General features: G+C 35.7%; 1 protein-coding gene across 1 annotated transcript in view; it reads left to right on the forward strand.

Moving 5' to 3' along the window:
- The first annotated feature begins 215 nt into the window (after positions 1-215).
- The window catches only part of LOC149848575 (protein LIKE COV 2-like), a 65693-nt gene continuing 43841 nt past the window's right edge, over positions 216-22067 (forward strand). Inside the window, exons 1-5 of the mRNA XM_089996191.1 lie at positions 216-490; positions 7091-7143; positions 7284-7393; positions 9121-9288; positions 16457-16554. Of these exons, the coding sequence (XP_089852317.1) occupies positions 362-490; positions 7091-7143; positions 7284-7393; positions 9121-9288; positions 16457-16554 (558 nt within the window). The 5' untranslated portion in view covers positions 216-361. The remainder of the gene's footprint in view (positions 491-7090; positions 7144-7283; positions 7394-9120; positions 9289-16456; positions 16555-22067) is intronic.

A 22067-nucleotide genomic window follows, 5' to 3' on the forward strand; every position in this document is an offset into this window, starting at 1 on the left:
GATTCAGACGTACCGGGTTCGAACATGGGTCCGACCCATTTCAGAAATTAAAGAGAGAGAGAGAGAGAGAGGGCTTAAACGGAAAGGAGCCCTACCAGGATGACGTTACATAATACAGCTTGACGCTCACGTGGCTGCTCAAACTCAACCAAGATCGACAGCATCAGGAGAGTTGGTTGACGTAGCAAAAGGAAGCAACCGCGAGCCGAGTTGAGTTTCGGGCGGGAGAGGGAGAGGCCCCGTGAGATCTGCAGAGGAGGAGGAGGAGGCACATCCCTGCTCTTTCCTACGGACTCGCTCTCCTTTTCTGCTTCTCTATCTCTCTCCTCTCTCTCTCTCTCTCCGAGTGTGGCCGAGGGAGATGGGCGACGAGAAGGAGGGGACTTCGGCGACGCCGCTGGGTGCGCGGCTCGTCGCACATATGGAGTCCAAAGATCCCGAGGACCCCGCCAAGTCCCCCGTCAATCCCCCCAACCACTCCGCCCGCAAGGTCAGCCATTCATTCCCCCGCGCCCCCACCCTGCAACTCTCTCTCTCTCTCTCCCTCGATTGTGGATTTCACCGAGGCATTACCGATAAGCGGGGATTTCGATTCTTTTGTCAATGACCTAGATTTGATGTGTCAGTTTCGTTTCCGAGGTTTTGGATTGTGTTCGAGGAACTAGGTTTGAATTTTAGTTGGAATCGTGAACGTTAACGGCGATTCTTTGTTGAGAATGTGACTGGAACTGATGATTTGTTTATTTTTTTACGGGGATAAGGAATCGAAGCGTTTGTAGGATTTAACTGCCTTAGAATTAGTCTTAGATATGATTTGTATGTAGGGTTGCTTTGATAGTTTCGTGAAGTCGGAACGTGTTTGCTAGGAGAGGTTTTGGACTGTTTTACCTTTTTTTGTTTTTAGGCACTTTGTTTCTGGGGTTCGGCAAATGAAATGTTTGAACGATTTCTGGCTGCTTTGAAGGGATTCAAAATGGTTGTTATGAGGCAGGCGTTTGTTTATTGAGTTAATTGCGCTATAAGATTTAGCCCTTTAAGGTTTATGTCTTGGGTGCAAGTTAGAGGATGGATTTGTGCTCTCTTGTTGACGAAGCGACTATACGAGAGCTGGAAGGATCTTGATATGCTTTCTACAAACTATAGCCACCTCTGTCGATCTGGATCTCGACAAGACAAATTAGGGGGTTGGTTATTATAGGACTTCCGATAGATCGTCGAAATATAGGGAAAATAATGTCTTTCTTGAATAATAAAAACACAAGTAATTCAAAAGATCAGAAAGATTACGCCTTTTCCCCCAGAAGTCTAAAGAAAAGGTATGTGAATTTGCTGACTATTGCCAATTAAATCATATTTACATTTTATCGTATTAATATCAAACGACATTCTTTAAAGTTTTGGCAAATACGTGACTCTCATCCTAATAACTGCCCCTTTTACCATAATATTCGGAGAAACACTTATCCTTTCAAATTGTACATAAGATTTATATTGTTTGAAAGTAGATAAAGGAGGAGCAGTAGTTGGCTTACTTCATGAAATAAATTAGAATATAGGTGTGAAGTATTTTATTCTTATTTTCAGACGAAAATATCATTGTTTCCTTGGGGTGGATATTGCAAAGTAAAAATTTGAAGGTTACCTTACCAAATTTATTTGTGGTTATTGAAGGTTAAAGTTTAAACTAGCATTTAAGTTAATGGACAATAGGCTGGTCCCTCTTTGTCTATTTTTGAAAAATGCGGGTCTTATTGCTTCTGATTTGTTGGTGGTGCGTAAACCACTAACTCCATTTTACACTGTGTTTATAGTCTCTAATAGTTTCGTCTTTTGTACATTTTGCATAACAAAATGTGGCAACTTGCCACACAAACTATAAACGACTGTGTTTAGAATTTCATGTTTCTCTTTTGTTTGTTTTTAAAATTTTGCTTTACATATAGATACTAGAAAGACATATTATATGATTATTGGATGGAATGGGTACATAGATACATAGTTAGACACAGAGAGAGATAAATAGTCGAGATTCAGTCGTAGACACAAGCATTGTGTTTGAGAATATAACTTGGTAATGTAGTTGTTCAATGACCCAAAAAAGAAAAAGAGAAAACCACAATGATGCTGTTATATTGACATTATTATGTAAAATGAAGTTCATCACAACCAAATGGCTAAAGATGCAACCTCAGGTGAAATTTTCTTTCACATTCTAGTGAGGAAAATGTGCCACACACAATTTCTGTTGGTTTCCAAATGCTATAAGACATGAATTTCCCTCTGTGACCTGGTGAATAAGAATTCAATAATAATAAAAGTTTCAAGTTAAGTTGAACATCATGTTTCATGTTTGTTCGATTCCTAGATATCCTTTAACTTGATGTTTTTTTTCTTGCTACGCTCTCCATGGGCCTTCATTGATCTTCTCCAGCATATGCTGATATTTTGAACTCTAAAATACACCAGAAATGCTGCATTATGTTGAACTCTAAAACACACCAGAAATCCTGCGTCTTTCAACAATTTGCTTCACCCAGATTTGAGTTATTCTGGTCTCAGTTAATTTAATAGAATGTTGTTTGAAGGCTGATGAAGAACTTGAAAATCCTAGTTAAGAAGGAATTCAAACTTTTGATTTATTTTGTTGTTCACATTCCTAAAGAAGAAGATTTCTATCATCTGCCAGCTAATTGAGGTCAACAGTTTCTCATCCACCAACTATTCATTTTCGTTTCATCAGGATGGGTCTTCATAAGGGCCTGTTATCATCTGTACATTATGATCTATTGCACTAATTTGATCGAGACCCTGCTGCAATGGATATTTTCTATATTATATTGGGTCCTGATGCCTTTAGTTATAAAACCTTTGGCTCAGTAATGATGGATCGTGATTGAGTAATAAGAAAAAAACTCACTGCCATTTAAGTCTTTATAGGCTTGAACCTAACTTCTATTATCAAGTTTAACTGCAAGGCTCAATATCGATCCCATTTAATGATGGTTTACTCATCCTTTTATGGGCCATGATTTCAGTTCACATTCTTGTTGTGGTTTGTGAAGCATGGGCTTTGTCATGATCTTAAATCCGATTTTGCTTCGCATTTCCACAGATGAGATCTATTTGACATTCTTTAACATTTGACTGCATGTGATCAATAAGGTGGAGAGTTTTCAGTCTTTGTTCAATGATCTTTTAATTGGTGAATTCTTAAGGAAAACAGGCAGTGTTTTATATGCTTCCTGATAGTTGTTTTTTTCCTGAATTTTGGGTATAAGTATGATGATTTCAATAGCTTTAAATACTAATCTTTTTGATCCAACAGTATCCAGCTTCCTGCTAAATTTTTTGCCTTAAAAATTAACAGGGATGAGCTCACAATAAAGGCCCTTTTCAATACTTCAAAACCAGGGAATATGCAGGGAGTGGCTTTGGCTGATAACTCATGTTTAAATCTTTGGAAGAATTTAGACATCGTGTTTTTTCAAATACAAGAAGGTGAATAACGGCGATCTACCACAACAGTTGATTCTTAATCTAATAGGTCAGTATTGTAATAACTTCAGCCCACGTCTTGGAAACAATTTCAGATAGAGCATGGATCATGCAATCTCATAAAATGAATCAGTCTGTGTAAGAATAATTTCAGCCCAAAACTTGGCAAGGGATAAATGCAGACAGATACAAGGATCTCATATATGGTGATTCTTATGCTAAGCAGTGCAACCTGCTCTAATGAGTGCATGTATTCAGTGGTCACTACATGAAAGCATGGGTTTTAATATATTTTTCTTGGAGCATCTGCTTGGGATTAAGGAGGAGAAAATTGAGAAGATCTGCTTAGCGAGCAATAATAGGGAAAGAAACTGGAGTCTTGACACGTGTCAACACAAAAGCTGTGTCATATATGGAAACAATAGGAAAATAAAGATGAGTCACTGCAGGTGAAAGTGGCCATAAAAAAGGAACTCTATGCAGATGAAAATGGTCATAGAAAAAGGAACTCTAACATGATGGGTCGCCGTTAAGTTCGTTAACCCAAAGGGTGATGGTCCTTAAATATTAGATGTGAAATTGAAATGGATATAATGTTGGAAAATGTCACTGTAGTATATTTGATGGGCAAAGGGGGGTCTGCCTAACCGCAGCTTGACTATAAAAAAAAAATGATGGGCAACCTGTTATTTATTAGATTGTCACAAATGAGTAGGGTAGATGTGATACAAATACAGGGAGTCAAATTTTGATCAAGATGTTGAAAACCACATCTCAAAAGGACTAGTTGATGGAATCTAAAGGAGCTGAAACATATTGGACGTAAAGATGGTTTGACATTGATGCCACCCAGAACTTATGCCTGTAAGAACTTTAAATGTAGGAATAGAGTTATCAGATCTTGATGATATGTTGATGACAAATAACAGCCTCATGGTCTACATTTGACAAACCAGTAACCAATAAGCTTGCAGGTGAATCCCACATGGTAAGACAGATGTGCACCTAACAATGGCAAGTAAAAGCACAAGTAAATAAATTGAAGGCATTGTCATGCATCATGCTTTTTCATCCTATGGTCCAAGCAGGATGATCTAAAAACCTAGCATTTTCTAGTGTCTATATGGCCATAAGCGCAGCATTATTTCTGAATGTAATCACGGGTATAGTATGATTTTCAACAATCTCTGATGTTCATTTTTACCCGAAAATTGCTGAATTGATCATTTGCTATGATTTGCACTTCTGGAACTATCATCTGGAGAAGTGATTCCCTGATGTGCAGAGGCTCCAGCGTTCAAATCTGTATGTGTTTGTTAAAATCAACAGCAAAAATCAAATTCAGAAGCCCATTATTCATAAAAATGTTCTGTCCAAATAAGAAAAGGAATAATATGATCATCAGCTGTTCAATTTTTTTTATCAGTTGGGAAATAGATAAACCGAAAATGATCCAAAGATGGAAAAGATTTATCTTCTTGCACATGACATTTGTGAAAAACAAGATAACCTGAACATGAGAAAACAAAAAATAGAGATGCTTCATAGTTTATCAAGTTTGTTAGTGGATGCTTTACAAGTTCTAAACAATCGCAATATGCATCCTTAAGCTGTGAAAGTGGCATTCCTGTTACAAAGACGGGGACTTTTTGGGGAGTTGCACTATCAAAGAAAAAGTTGATGCAAACAAAACTTGATGTTCTACGGGAAAAACTTAAGACTAAATCTACATTTCCAAGAAATGACAATGTTTTCACCTTATTCTTGAGAATGCTGTTTGATGGCATCAGTGTATGAAATTGGGATACCATATATGAAAAACAAGGAAAATAACTATACAAGCGGGCAGCTGATTTGGATGTTGGTTTCATGAAGGGTTATTGTACCTATAAAACCATGTGAAAAAGGTTTTGAAGTCTATGAACCGTAATCTGATTCATTATCTGATTAACAAATAATTAGGTTAGTCATGATTAGCTTTATAGATGGAAAGAAGTTAGATTTGGTTCACTTCGTTAGGGGATCAATTGGTTTTAACAATCAGTTGGAGATTGCCTGGTGTCAATCGCAAGTTGTTGCCAAACTTCAATGAAGATGCTGGCACTGATACTGTTATTTAATTTTGTTTTGATGTAGGAAATGTGAAAAAGTTGCCTCTTTGTCATTTAGAGCATCACCTACTTCCTCCAATTAATGTCTTACAAAATACTGAGCAAATTGTCATTGAGGTCAGTCATTTGTTGGAGAGTTATGCTGATTCCCTTTCTCCTATTGCATGCCAAATTGTGCATTCATAAGTGCTGTCGATCTATCCATGAAAAAGTGTGGATTCTGGATTCCTTCCTGTTCAATTGGCATCTACCTACTCTTCGATATCTTCCATTTCCTCTGATTTGTTGCACATGCAAGATGTTGTTAATATATATATATATATATATGTGTGTGTGTGTGTGTGTGTGTGTGTGTGTGTGTGTGTGTGTGTGTGTGTGTGTGTGTGTGTGTTCTTTATATATATTTATATATGTGTGTTATGCATTGTAATAGGTAATATGATCTAGGGTATTTTTGTCTTTTTACCATCATGTAATAGGCTGTGCCCATTAGAGGCACAACAGTCTTTTTGTAATTTTATTTTTTATTTTTTTGTTTTTGTATTTTATTTTTTGTTTGAAGGCATTATTAGAAAATGCCCAAAGAGTTGTTGGGATCTCCCCAACGGCTCTATTTTTAGCTGTTGGGGAGACCCCAATGGCTCTAAGAGCCTTGTAAATGCCTATATAAAGGGTTTTTTGCCCTGTTTTGTATTATGCTTCCCTTGAGCATTTATAAAATATTTATTTTTTATATTTGTGCTCTTGTTACCCTCTTTGTGAGTGGTTTGTGTTAGCCCTTTGTTGCTTATTGTATTTTGCCCATTAGAGGCTTTTGTATTTGTGCACGCACTGTACTCTTGTAGCCCATTAGAGGAATTCCTTGCGTTCACATTTTGATTTCATTACAGATGTATCTTACCTTTTTTGCATCATTTGTTCCATTGGTCATTTATGATGACTTTGTTTGTTGCCTTTGAAAATTGGATCCTGTATGTCAATGAATTAACATAATCTTGACTTTGTTCATTTTTTTCCTCGATGTTTGAATAGAATGCTCCCACTTTATATGTGATTTCTGTTCTTGATTTTTGTTTATTTTAACTATAATAAGTTTATTGGGAGTCTCGGCCAAATGCAGTCAACTTCCCATATTTGTTTGGAAGTCCTTTAAAGACTGTTTGCTTTGAGCTAGCATATTCCATATCCTGTACAACCTGGAAGCAGCATACTCAGCCTGTAGGAGTTGGATATGCACAAGGTTAATGTTTATCTGACATTATTGTGTGATGAACCTGATAATTCTGATGCAGATCAGGTACCCGCTGTAAGATTTGATTTTGTTCCAACAAGTTCTTTTGCAATCTGAAAATACTGTCTGTAGTCAAACAACATAAGGAATCTTTTTCAATTGTCCTTTCCTATTCAGTCAATGCTGGTTACTACAAAACAATCTGAATGGTGGAGATTGGTCCATCTAACGCTTCCCTCTTGTGCTTGGTCAGGCTTTCTTTGCGGTTTTCCAGAGCTGGGTCTCCAAAAAATTCATGACTGGATGGTAATGATCAGTGAGAACTCATTCCTCCTCATTCATTTCTACTTGCCTGGTCAACTGCAGCAACTTATGCTTCAGTTGATAATTTAATTTTTTGCCTAGTTCTTTGTGTTTTAACTTTGACCTTTTATGTTGACTTGCAGTGTTGTTCTTTTTCCTGTTGCAATTACATTTTACATCACATGGTGGTTTATCCAATTTGTTGATGGTTTCTTTAGACCATTATACATCAAACTTGGGATCAACATATTTGGTATGTATTAAATTTCCTTTTTCTTCACCCACTCCCCTTTCTGAAGGCAGTTATTTTTGGCTTCTGTTTACGTTTTCACGTTGTTTAGATTTGTTTTATTGATTGTGTCTTTAATTTGTTCTGAGGTGGCTAGAACTAGTGATCAATCAAGATTTTTAATTTTGATATATGTGATAGAATTTGATTTAATCATCAAACTCATAGAGCTTTACCTCGAGATCACCTAATTCTGATTCTCCAAGTTCCTTGACTTGATCAGAATCTGGCATATAAATAAGGCATCTGAGTATATTACTCTTTTGTGGACTCACCTATCAGCATGGGGGCACATCGATGGATGAAGGGTCTAGGACTCAGTCTTCAAGTCATTATGAGGACCTGCCTCTTTCAACTAGGTTGCATTCACGCAATAGGAGATATTGCTTACAGACTTCGGAAGACAATGACTGTGATGTGGTTTAGGTGAAGCTAATGTTGTGTATAGATAGTGGAGTTAACTGGAGAAATTAATTGGTAACTACTAGGTAGGAATGGGTTTAGTCAGCATTCCTAGAAATAGAGAACATAGGAATCCACATGATTAGCGGGCCCAATGAGTAGAATTCTTGCAATTGTCATTTCAGTAGTGATGAATATCCCTTTTAAAAGTTTTTGTTTGTCGCCTTTGTATTTGAAAGTAGGGAACTTGACTTTGTTACTTTTCCCTTTTCCACCTCACCAGCGCAAAGATTCTGGGTCTTGTCACCTGTCACATCCAAAATTTTGAAAGTTTTGTTGTTGGTCATCAGTCTGTCCAGTTTTGGAAGCCTTTTGCAAGACCTGAGCTTTTTCATATTGGGATTGTACCAAAAGGATTCAAGCAAAGTTGCTAGAGTTTACATCTGTGCAATTGGTTTTGTTGAAGAAAGAAGCTTCCATCCATTATATGGAAGTGATGCTTTGGAATATACATGTTAGGGCACGTGGATATCCTTATACGTTTAATGTCTACTTGCAATTACCAACATGTTCTGGACAGGTTGTGTACAAGTCTTACTTGGATCTAGCTGCAGGTTTTCAGAAAGTTGTCTTATCATGAGCAAAGATTTAGCTCAGTGATATGATGATGATCTGTTAAGGGATATTGTTTATTATGCAATGTATCTTTATATATAGATAGGTGGGTCCAGCCTATCAAGATGATTAATGGACTTAAGTTTGCATTTCCCCATTAGTGCATATGAATTTACAATGGTTCCTTATACGTTTAATGTCTACTTGCAATTACCAACATGTTCTGGACAGGTTGTGTACAAGTCTTACTTGGATCTAGTTGCAGGTTTTCAGAAAGTTGTCTTATCATGAGCAAAGATTTAGCTCAGTGATATGATGATGATCTGTTTAGGGATATTGTTTATTATGCAATGTGTCTTTATATATGGATGGGTGGGTCCAGCCTATCAAGATGACTGATGGACTTAAATTTGCTTTTCCCCATTAGTGCATATGAATTTACAATGGTTCTTGATCTGTTACAGTGCATACCTGCATCATCATCCATCTTTGGCTGCTTTGACAGAGAATATGACATTGAATTTCATGCTCAATATTTGGTGTTCATCATAAAAATTTAGTTGAATGTCACAACTCTGTTATGTGCAAATGCGAAAAAGGTCTGTTAGCTTATGCTCTATGTTTGTGGATTACTGTTCTTATCCTTTAATGTATGCTCTGGATTTTTGCTGCAGGGCTTGGATTTGTTACAACTTTGATTTTTGTGTTCTCAATTGGTTTGTTTGTATCATCCTGGATGGGTGCAACTGTTTTGTGGTTTGGAGAATGGTTTATTGAGAAAATGCCATTTGTAAGGCATATCTATTCAGCCTCAAAGCAAATCAGCACAGCCATATCTCCTGGTATCATTTTTGTTGGAACTTTGATATTGTTAAGCATTTCTCTCTTTTGAAAGCGTAGTGTGTGATCTATTAGAGTTTTCTTGCTATTTGGTCCCTCTTTGCATTGCTTAGTTTAGAAGCCATGTTGATCTATGTTGTTGATGTCTGCTGGTTGTGTTTTCAAGTAGCACATGAGGGAGTTGCATTCTTTTACTGACTGTTATCCGACAGAATAGTTAGTTTTTATTTTCTGTCACAAGCCAAAAGGCAATTGCAAGTGATGTATCTGACTTCAGCCCATCAAATGCAAGAGCTATTGAGGGACATCTTCCTCTATCCAGTGAACATCAGATTTTCACTATTTGGCTTCTGTCTGATGCTTCCTTTGGAATTCTGTCTTGTTTATTGAAATTCATGGGCCAAGTCAGATAAGTTGCAGACATCATAATATATATTAATTTATAAATATATTTTTGTTAGGCGAATTGAGCTGGTGGCTCACAAAAATCAGTCAATCTTCTTCTGAGTTAAATTAACATAAGTTTTTATTAAGTGAGAATATATGACCTTTAATAAGTATACTCTCTCTCTCTCTCTCTCTCTCCCCGGAGTGCTGAACCTTTGTCAAATCCATTTGCCATGAATAGCAGGCTGATGGTGATAGTCTTCTTTCTGCCTTTTATCCATCCATGCAGAGTTGTCTCTGAAAGTAATCTAGCAATCAGTGGATACCTATAGCAGATGGTAAATTTGCCATCGAAGATGGAAGAGGTCCTTTAGAGTTCTGTGAGATAAGCATACTGTAAAACAATATTTTTCAGACTGACAACTTGAATTGCAAGCAGGACTAGTAAGTGCACCTAACATGATTAATATCTCTAGAAAATGGAAACAACAAATGATAGGAAACATAGAAAATAAATGCTTGGGAAGTACTGCCATCTAGTAAACAGATGGTGCTTGACTTTTATCGTTACATTTGGCAAAGGGCCTGAGCTTTGTCTGTTTGGGCTCAGACTTTCTCTTTTAGGCGAGTCTAGCCATGAGCTGGCTTGTTTGGAATTAAAAATTAACAACTTAAAATTTTTAAAAACCAGTCATAAAGAAGAATCAAAGACCAACTTTTTTCCATGCCAGCCATGTAGTGTAGGCAACCACCTGCACTATAGACAAATAGTTAAATATAGCAGTTATATATATGTCTATATGTATGCATATTGTTTTTTTAACAAGCCTAACTGAAGCAAGCAGCCCTTGTTTGACACATTGCTCATTGTGCTTAACAAACTCATGAAAGGGCTTATAGCCTGTATTAGCCACTTTCTAAGTGAAACCAAGCTGAACTGTGAGTAGTTTATGTTAAAATGTATCTCCAAAACCATTGTTGTAAGTATACATATATATATATATATACTTATATATATAGAGATACGTATACATATATGATACCCGAAAAGGGTATTCTTGTAATTTCACATCTTGCGCAAATTCCACTTGGAATATGTTGTAATTTCTTTTTATTTTTTGTATTTCCTTTTTTTTCTATTTTTTCTTTTTTCTTTTTTCATAAAGGTGCATTGGGGGTCCCCCCAATAGACTCCTTTGGGAGCCCCCCTTTACCCCTTTGCTTTTGTATAAATAGGGGTGTTCCCCCTTGTTATTTCTTAAGCCTGAGAGTCTCAAGCATTTGCTCTTTTCTATAAAATACACGCCCTAGTGCATGTTTGCTACTTTTACGCTTTTGTGCGTATTTTGTTCAAGTGTTGTGTGAGTGCATTTGTGCACATCTTTTATAAAGTATTTGTGCTTGTATGCGTATTGTCTCTTCGTAGACAATTTTACATGGTATCAGAGCCAGGTTGGTGATAGAGGATCGTGGGATTCTTCGTTTTTAGAGTGCCTCGAAAAGCATGCCTTTGGATCTTTGAAGTTTGAAGTGGTGGATCTTGCTTCTCAAATATTTTAGAAGAATCTTGTGCAAGTTAGTTTTGAAATCGTGTTGATACACATTTTCTCCCTTCCTTTTTACTCCTTAATGGGCGAAAAAGAGTCTCATTCTGCTCTTGGCTTCAAACTAAATGGGTCCAACTATCATGTTTGGGCCAGGAACATAGAGGCTCACGTAAAAGGAAAGGGGTTATGGGGTTATATGCAAGGCACAATTCCGGAACCGGAACCCAAAATTACTATGGTAAACGGAAGTGAAATCAAGATTCTTGAGGGAAAAGAAAGAATCAAAGCCCTTGAAGAGTATTCTAAGAAGCACGATGAATGGGAAATGAAAAATTTCAAGATTCTTTCTTGATTTTTCTCATCCGTTGAAACTAAGATTAATGCCAACATTATTAAGTTCAAGAAAGCATTGGAAGCTTGACATTATCTTGAGAAAATGTATACGTCAAGGGACTTATCTCATGAATATTACCTTCAAAAGAAGGCTCTCTTTCTTACTCAAGGTGAAATGACTATTAAGGAATATTTTGTCGATCTTTCTTCCATTTGGGACGAGCTTACCATGCTTGAACCAAAATGGAGTGTTGAGGCAATTGAACTTCGTCACAAGCAACTTAAAGAAGATCGATTCTTCAACTTTTTGAATGGGCTAAGGCCCGAATTTGAGCAAATAAGGTCATCTCTTTTATCATCGTTTACTCATCCCTCTCTTGAAGATGTACTCACCAAATTAAGTGGTGAGGAGACTCGTATGAGTTTATGTAAACAAGGATCAAATGTTCTTGTGGTTCCTTGTAATTATGAAGAAAACAATGGGGTCAATGCCGTATCAAGACCCAAAAACAATGTAAAAACCTATCGTCTTCCTCACTTTAAACCACAAAATCAAGGTGAAAATGGTGGGCAAATAGGAAAAAAGGACTATAGCAAAATTATTTGTCATTTCTGTAAAGAACCGGGACATATCAAACCCATATGTCCCAAATGGAAGAAGCTTCTTGCAATGGCTACCATCGGTGTACCGCAAAAAGAGGAGGCATCTTCAAGTGGATCTCTCTCTCTAAGTCAAATAATGGAAGCCCTTCAACCTCTCCTCAAGGGAGCTACCTCCGATGCCACCGTATCTACTCCTTCTCCAGGTAAAGTCTCTTGGCTTTTGGACTCCAGTGCATCTTTTCACATTTCCCCAAACATATTTTCGCTTTCCGATTACTCAAAAAATGTTTCTCCGTCTTTTGTTTCCACTGCGGATGGAACCTCTCTTGAAATTAAAGGCATAGGTAATTTTGAAACTCAATATTTTTTTATTCCAAAAATTAGATTTATACCTAAACTAAACTTAAACCTTCTCTCTGTTTCTCAACTCTCGGACCATGGTTGCGATATTAAATTTTCTTGTGATAAATGTTTAATACAGGATCGCCGGTCCGGGAAATTGATTGGGGAAGGCTTTAGGAAGGGAGACTTATACTATATGGACTTTCTTCAAGTTCCAATTTTTTTTTCTAATGTTGCCTGACACAAATATATAAATGTGTGGCGCAAGAGACTTGGTCATCCTAATATCACCAAGTTATCTTATTTACACTTTACAAAAGACCTATGTAAAAGTTCATTTTCTTGTAATGATTGTATTCTCGAAAAAATGCAGAGTTTGCCTTTTGAGCAAAGAACTATGTTCTCTTCTAAAACTTTCAAAATTGTTCATTCAGATGTTTGGGGACCCGCACCTGTTGCTTAAAAAGGAGGCTTTTCTTATTATGTAATTTTTGTGGATGACTTTTCCCGATATTCGTGGATCTATTTTCTTAAGTTCAAACATGAAGTATTTTCGTGCTTCAAAACTTTTCATACAATGATCAAAAATCAATTCAACAATAACATAAAGATATTTAGAAGTGATTCTGGAGGAGAATATCATCAACTTAAGGAGTACCTTGAGGATAACAGAATTGTTCACCAAAGGTCTTGTGCTAAAACTCCTCAACAAAATGGGTTGGCCGAAAGGAAACATAGGCACATCATTGAGACCACTAGGACCCTTCTTATATCCCAAAACATTCCTAAAAACTTTTGGGCTGAAGCAACTTTTGCTTCTGTTTATCTGATAAATCGCTTACCATCTAGGATATTGGGAAAAATATCTTCTTTTGAGGTATTACATAAGCTTGAACCTGATTATAATAGGTTACAAGTCTTTGGGTGTAAGTGTTTTATACTTACTGATAAAAATGACAAGCTCTCTCCCAAGGCTATTCCTTGTGCCTTTCTCGGATATTCTGAAACTCAAAAAGGGTTTCGTTGTTATGACCTTAGAGATGATAAGTTATATGTCTCAAGAAATGTTACATTCTTAGAAAATAAAAGCGGCTTTGAAAAAAATATTTCTCAAAAAGAAAATGTTGATTACTCCTTCTTATTTGACTTATTGTCTAGTAATGATGACATATCTAGTGATGATGATGTATCATCAAACCATGATGGGAAAATGATGGTGATGTTGGTGAATATAACTCACCCAATGAACAAAAAGGTAGAATTTCAAGTGATCCAATAACCTATTCTCGAAGAAACCAAGATACCTTTAGAAGTGCTATTGATCAATATAGTGAGTTTGTTCCTACTCTCGATCAAAGAAGATCTGAAAGGAATAGGAGACCTCCAACTCGTTTTGTCTCGTTTGATTCTTTCTCACCTCGATATAGGGCTTGTCTTAGTGCTATTCACTCTTATTTTGAACCTAGAAATTTTGAAGACCTAAAAAATGTATAGAATGACAAGAAGCTATGCAAAATGAACTTAACGCTCTTAGGAAGGCTGAAACCTGGGATTTCCAAACTCTACTCATAGGAAAGAAAACTATAGGTTGTCGATGGGTTTTTAAGGTTAAGACTAAGAGCGATGGATCACTGGAAAGGTATAAAACTCGCTTAGTCGCAAAAGGATATGGGCAAGAGTATGAAATTGATTATGATGAAACTTTTGCTCCTGTAGTCCGAATGGTTAATGTTAGATGTCTTATTACTATTCCATCTATTAAAAAGTGGAACATTTTTCAAATGGATGTGAAAAATGCTTTTTTGAATGGTGATCTTAACGAAGAAGTTTATATGGATGCTCCACCAGGCATGAAGATTCCTAAAAATAAAGTTCTTCGTCTTCGAAAGGCCTTCTATGGTTTGAAACATGCCTCCAAAGCCTGGTATGATAGATTCACCAGTGTAATGCTGAAAAATGGATTTTCCTCCTGTTATACTGATACTGCTTTGTTTACTAGAAAATCTAATGCAGGAATTGTGATACTATTGCTCTATGTTGATGACATGTTAATTACAGGTGATGATGTTCAAGGAGTCAAGGGTATTAAGTCCATTTTGACTTCAAAATTTGAGATGTCAGACTTGGGTTTTCTGACATACTTTCTTGGAATTGAGGTTGCCTATTCTCAACGTGGTTACTTCCTATCTCAGTCTAAACTTGCTTGTGAGATTATTGACAGGTCAGAGATTTCTGATGACAAAGTCTGCCAAACTCCTGAAGTCGTGGGATAAAAAATGAAGATTGATGATGGTATTCTTCTAACCGATCCTACTCCTTACAGGCAGTTGGTAGGCTCTTTAATGTACCTTAGCATTACTCGACCTGATTTGTCACATGCTATTCACATCGCCAGTTAGTTTCAGCACGCCCCTACAACAGTTCATATGAGTGCTATTCTTCGTATCATCATATATTTAAAGGGAACAGTGAATAAGGGAGTATTTCTATTTTCCTCTTTTGAATTAAAATTACTTGCTTATACTGACTCAGATTGGGGAGGTGACCCTAATAACCATCACTCCACCAGTCACTTCACCACTGACTTTTGTGTTTTCTTAGGAGAGTCTTTGATTTCATGGCGATGCAAAAAGCATTAGAAGGTCTCTCTGTCATCCACTGAAGCAGAATATAGAGCCATGACATCTACTACCATGAAAATTGTATGGATTCGACGCCTTTTGGAAGATATGAGAGTGCTTATCAGAGAACCAACAAAGCTATGCTACGACAACAAAAGTGCAATTTATATTGTCAAGAATCACACCTTTCACGAGCGAACAAAGCATATAGAGATGAACTGTCATTATGTCAGGGAAGAATACTTGAAGAAGGTCATTGATCTACCGTATGTGACGTCTGAGTATCAACTTGCGGACTTCTTCACAAAAGCTCTTTGTTCGCCCAGATTTCATTTCCTTCTTAACAAACTTGCGGTTATCGCAACGTAAGTTTGAGGCGGGGGGGTGTTAAAACGTATCTCCAAAACCATTGTTGTAAGTATATATATATACTTATATATAGAGATACATATACATATATATCATATATGTATACATATCTCTATATATATAAATATATATACATATTTTATTTTCTTATACCTGAAAAGGGTATTCTTGTAATTTCACATCTTGCGCATATTCCACTTGGAATATGTCATAATTTCTTTTTATTTTTTGTATTTCCTTTTTTTCTATTTTCTATTCTTTCTTTTTTCATAAAGGTGCATTGGGGGTCCCCCCAATAGAGTCGTTGGGGACTCCCAACGGTCACAAGCCCCCCTTGTACCCCTTTGCTTTTGTATAAATTGGGGTGTTCCCCCTTTTTATTTCTTAAGCTTGAGAGTCTCAAGCATTTGCTCTTTTCTAAAATACATGCCCTAGTGCATGTTTGCTACTTTTACGCTTTTGTGCGTATTTTGTTCAAGTGTTGTGTGAGTGTCTTCGTGCACATCTTTCATAAAGTATTTGTGCTTGTATGCGTATTGTCTCTTCGTAGACAATTTTACAGTTACTGCTTACCAGCGTGTATCTAAACTAAGTGGGAAACTTTGTGACGAGTCACGACAAGATATCAAGCCAACAAATAACTATATCATGTAAAAAACTGCAGGAAATATACACAAAATGCAATAGTGAAGAATGGTACCATGAACCACAACTGCTATGTGGTTCACTTTTGCTCTTAGCAGGATGCTACAAATGGATCTGAATCCATAAAAGACTTTGAACATATAGAAATTGTATTTTACTGTCAAGGACAAAAAGGTGATGTTTGTATTATCAGGAAAAAATCTGTCTGCGGTTGTTAGGTGTTTTTATTGTCATCATAACATACTTGGCTGATTGTGGTACTATTTGCTCGTCTCCTGGTTCAAATAAAAATACAGCAAATCCTAATCCTATCTGTAATGCAGACCAGAACATCACTGCATTTAAAGAAGTTGCAATAATCCGTCATCCTCGTGTTGGAGAATATGCATTTGGTTTTATTACATCCTCACTCATCCTTCAGGTAATTCTGCAGTGCTATATAAGTCCTTGACTTTTCAAGTTTGTGCATCTCACTAACAGATCGTTCTTGCTTGTCTCAATTTGCTTCATGCTAATATATATGTTTCATCCAAATGTATGAAGTAGTTTTATCATGGTATTTTCCTTATTATTTGGGAATTTATTCATTTTTCTCTTACTAGCATTTATTCATTTTCTTCATATAGTAAGAAGTTAGTTTACTTGTTACCTTCAGGCAATAGCAGCTTACAGCTTGTTTGAGTTTCATGGGGAGCTATGTTACATGGACACTTCTAGGCACTCAAGATGTCGATGTCAGACATGGTTGGACACGTCATGGACACGTTTTTTTTTTTGAAGTGCAATTTTCTAGAAAATAGACATGTGTGTCATGTGTCCAACAGGGGGACATAAAGTGTCTGACACTTGGACACAAATTCATGACACATGATGCTCGACACTTGGACACAAAGTGTCTAGTTTATAACATAATGTTTGAAACTTAGATATAGAGTGTCCAATACCTTGGACACAAAATATCCAGTTTAGGTAGGACACTTTTAGATGTCACTGACTTAGTGTTCAGCTTAAGACACTATTCAAGTGTCTTAGAGATGGAGTTTCTAGTATCTTGGACATGAAGTATCCAAATAAGACACTCTTAAATGTCTTGGATACAAAGTATCTAGTTTAGGATACGTATAGATGTCTTGGGCATGAAGGGCTAGTTTGATGGCTTGTCCAAGATTGGATGGAACAAAAGAACAAAACAGACAAAACACATGTTCTGTCTGTTCTGTAACAACTGTACTCAGTCCAATGTTTGGTGGCTTGTTCATGAAAGTTGTGTTCCTTATTCTAATGTTTGTTAGATCCATTGTGTGGACAACATGGACATACATGTATAATGGGTCGGATAACTTCGTTTTGGATTGTACGACTCGATATGCCCAACCATTAAGATTTTGGATACCCCAACATTATAATTGGTATCATATTGGATCTAAGTATGAATATATGTCAAAAATTATGGATTTTTGCCCAGAATATGGATCTAGAATTGGATCCAAATACCAAAACAATATAAAACTTATGTAAAGCAAATACTCAACCATTTTTTGGATATCCCAATGTTATAATTGGTATCATATTGGATCCAATTATGAATGTATGTCAAAAATCATGGATTTTTTCCTCAAATATGGATCTTGAATTGGATCCAAATACCAAAACAATATAAAACTTATGTAAAACAAATACACAACCATTTTTTCAATATCCCAAGGTTATAATTGGTATCAGATTGGATTCAATCATGAATGTATGTCTAAAATTATGGATTTTTGTCCCAAATATGAATCTTGAATTGGATCCAAATATCAAAACAATATAAAACTTATGTAAAACAAATACGCAACCATTTTTTTGGATATCTCAATGTTATAATTGATATCATATTAGATCCAATTATGAATGTATGTAAAAAATCATGGATTTTTGCCCCAAATATAGATCTTGAATTGAATCCAAATACCAAAACAATATAAAACTTATGTAAAACAAATATGCAACCATTAAAAAATCATCCTACTCATACATGCATTCATTCCATTCATTAAAAAATGAACCTGCTCATAAATAAATTCACTCTATTCATTCAAAAATAAATTTTTTCATGCATACATTCCATTCATTCAAAAATCAACTTGCTCATAAATACATTCTTTTCGTTCATTAAAAAATCAACCTGTTCATACATACATTTATGGCCTTCTCTTTCAAACCTCATGAACATTTCATTACAGGTATTCTAGACTGCTCTAGCATTGCATTCAAATAAGTAGGCCACCTGGGATGTACTTCATTGCATTTTTTCAGTCTGGCTAGCCTACACTTCTTGCACTTCAGTCATTACAACATCTGTCATTCTGAACAATTCATTCACAAGTACATTTTCGTTATAACACTCACAAAGACACATACACTAACACACATACATATTCATTCATTCAGTTAATAAATCATAAAGATTTCATTATACAACCCTCATTTGATGCTTGATGCTTCAGGTCCATGTCACTGACCACATGGTATAAATGTTAGAATGATTTCGGATCTCTAAGGGTTTCCACTTTACATTTAAAATACAAAATCCCTAATATCTAAGCATATTAAAAAAAAACTGATTTAGCATGCATTTGTTAAAAAGTGTACATATAATTATATATAATATATCTTAATATTATAATATTTTATATTTATTTAATTCTTTTTTCTTTTTCTTCATTTTTGTATTTTTATTTTTGTCTAGTTCAATTTGAACTAAACTCAAAACTAGTCAAGACTTAACTAGTTCTTGACTAGTTTTGATAGTCGTTGGAGCTAGTCCAACAACTACAATTAGAGCCATTGGACTAGCTCTAACGACTCTCTAAGAGCTCTCTAAAAGCTCCTCTCTCTCCCTCTCTTATTGTGTATAAATAGGGGTGACTCCCCTCTCCTTGCAACAATGCTTTTTAAGCATTTCATGTGAATGAAATAAAGTTTATTATTTCTCTTTTTAAGTTCTCTCATGTATGCCCTTTTGTGGGTTATGATTGTGCCTTTAATAGACACCTATTACAAGCATTTATGCTTTCGTGGAAGATCCTCATTTTCTTACATGGTATCAGATACCACCTCGTTTTTTGTGCCACTCTAGCAAAAGTTGTTTTATCTCCTTGTTTGTGATTTCAGTGCTTTTTTGTGTCATCATAGTTGAAGAAAGAAGTCATTTGGAGGATCATTGACTACATAAAGATCATAATTGTGCTCTTACTCTCTCCTCTTTTTTTCTCATCCTCTCTCTTCTTCTTCACCCTTGTAAGAATGGATGACAATGATAAAGTCACCATTATGCCTGTAAAACTAAATGATACCAATTATGTGATGTGGACTTCAATTACGAAGCATCACATTTGGGGAAAAAGGTTGTGGAGAATAGTAGATGGTTCCGATTCGGAACCAAAACTAATTTTCACAAAAATTGAAAATGAGAAAGAGGTACCTCTCATGGAAGGAGAGAAAAATAAGACATTAGCCACCTATGAGAAAAAGTGAAAAAAATAAAGGATGGAGCATGCCAAAATCATGTCTTGGCTAATTAATAGCGTAGACATCAAGAAATGCTCTAGTCTTGCCAAATCTAAGCATGCCAATAAGGCTTGGGAGTGTCTTAAAAATATATACCGTTAAAGACATTGTACATGTGTGCAATTTGCAGGATAATGTTCGAACTTTGACCCAAAAGGACAAAAGTATTAGAGAATATTATAATGAGTTGTCCGCACTTTCTAAAGAGTTGGCTCTTCTTGAGCCAAAGTGGCATTGTCTCAAAAATATTGAGCTTCGCCAAAAACAACTCGATATGGAACATTTTTACCAATTTGTAAATGTTTTAAGGCCGAAATTTGAAACAACCAAATTGACCCTTCTATATAGAGGAAAATTCCTTCTATTATTGACACTATTAAAGAATTAACTATGGAGGAAAATAGGCTAAAAAAGAATACTCCAAAGAATGAAGAGGATTCCATTTTAGCCATATCTAAACCAAAAAATTATATGCGCACTTATAGGCCGCCTCATTTTGGTAGACAAGGTAATGATTATGACAAGAGGAAAGTCATTCGTCACCATTGTCATGAACCGGGACACTATAGGCCTTAATGTCCTAAATTGAAGAGAAGAAAAAGAAAGAAAGTTGCATCCATTGGTCCATCACAAGAATTAAAAGATCAAGCCAATTAAGATGCACCCGTGTCTAATGGAAATTCTTCAACTTCTTCTCAAAGAAGCATCTTCCTCAACTGAAGCCTCGACTGGAGCAGTTGTCTCATCCTTCTTCGATCTAGGTAACTTTCCTTGGCTCCTTGACTCTGGTGCTTCCTTTCATATGACCTCAAATATCAATAGTTTGTCCGAATGTCATAATAATAACTCAAGTGTGTCAAATGTTTTCACAACTGGTGATACATGTCTTAAATAAAAGAAATAATTTTTTTTTAAATTCTTCAAAACTCCAAAAAATTCTTTATTTCAAAAGTTAGATATATTCTCAACTTAAATTTAAACCTTTTATTAATCTCTCAAATATCTGATTATGGGTGCAACATATCATTCTCTTCTCCTGGTTGTTGGGTACAGGATCACCAGTCATGGAAGCTGATTGGGGAAGGCCATAGAGAAGGAGGACTCTACTATATGATTTTTTTTGGAATTACCCAATAATGTTTTTTGTTATAATGCTCAGAAATTGGATTTAGATCTATGACACAAAAGACTTGGCCATCCTCATATATCCAAAATCCAAATACTTTCCAAGTTCAGAAAATTTTGTAATTATGATAATTTTACTTGTAAAGATTGTATTCTTGGTAAAATGAAGAGATTACCATTTCATGATAGAAATTTTGTTTCATCTAGACTACTTGAGTTAACACATTCAGACGTTTAGGGCCCCACACCAGTCATATCAAAAGGCGGATACGCATATTATGTAATTTTTGTTGATGACTTTTCTAGGCATACTTAAATTTACTTTCTTAAACATAAATTAGAGTTTTTTTTTACATTTTCAAACATTTTACAGAATGGCTAAAAAAAAAAATTTAAATGATATTTTCATTTTTCGCACCGATTTAGGGAAAGAATTTTTGTCAAAAGAATTTAAAGATTATCTCAATTTACATAGCATCACACATTAAAGATCTTGTCCACATACACCACAACAAAATGGTTTGGCCGTACGAAAAACTGATACATTATGGAAACCACTAGAACTTTATTGATAACAAAACAAATATCAAAAGAGTTTTGGGCTGAAGCAACCCTAACTGCTACCTATCTCTTTAACCGAATGCCATCTTCTTCGTTGAAAAATATAACTCCAATTGAAAAACTTGTCAAATTATCTCCTGATTACTCTTAGATTGAGAGTTTTTGGTTACAAAAGTTGTCTTCACCAACAAAAATGATAAACTCTCCCCCCCGTGCCATTCTTTGTGCCTTCTTAGGTTACGCAGATAATAAAAAAGGCTATAGGTGTTTTGATTTTAAAAATGAAAAATTACATGTATCAAGAAATGTATCCTTCTTGGAAAATGAAAGTTTTTTTTTTTATTTTGAAAAGACCCAGGAAGTAACCAAATATTCCTTTTTGATTGATTTGACTTCGAAATCTGATGGATGTGACTATGAACATAACCTAGACGATGGTCAAGGTATTGTTGATTCTGAACATAATGTTATTAATGAAGAGCAAACCCATAGGGACACCAGTTTGCAATACTCAAGACCTAGAGAATCAAATCTTCTATGTGCATTGAAAAAATATTCAGAAACACAAACCAGAAGATCATCCAAAGTCTCTAAACCTCCCGCTAAATTTGTATCCTACGAATATTTTTTGCCCACATATAAGACATTTATTGCATTAATAACTAGTATATAGAACCTTCATCCTATACTCAAGCC

Source organism: Nuphar pumila, chromosome 1, assembly GCF_984573655.1.
Source record: "Nuphar pumila chromosome 1, dmNupPumi1.hap1.1, whole genome shotgun sequence".
Lineage (NCBI taxonomy): Eukaryota > Viridiplantae > Streptophyta > Magnoliopsida > Nymphaeales > Nymphaeaceae > Nuphar > Nuphar pumila.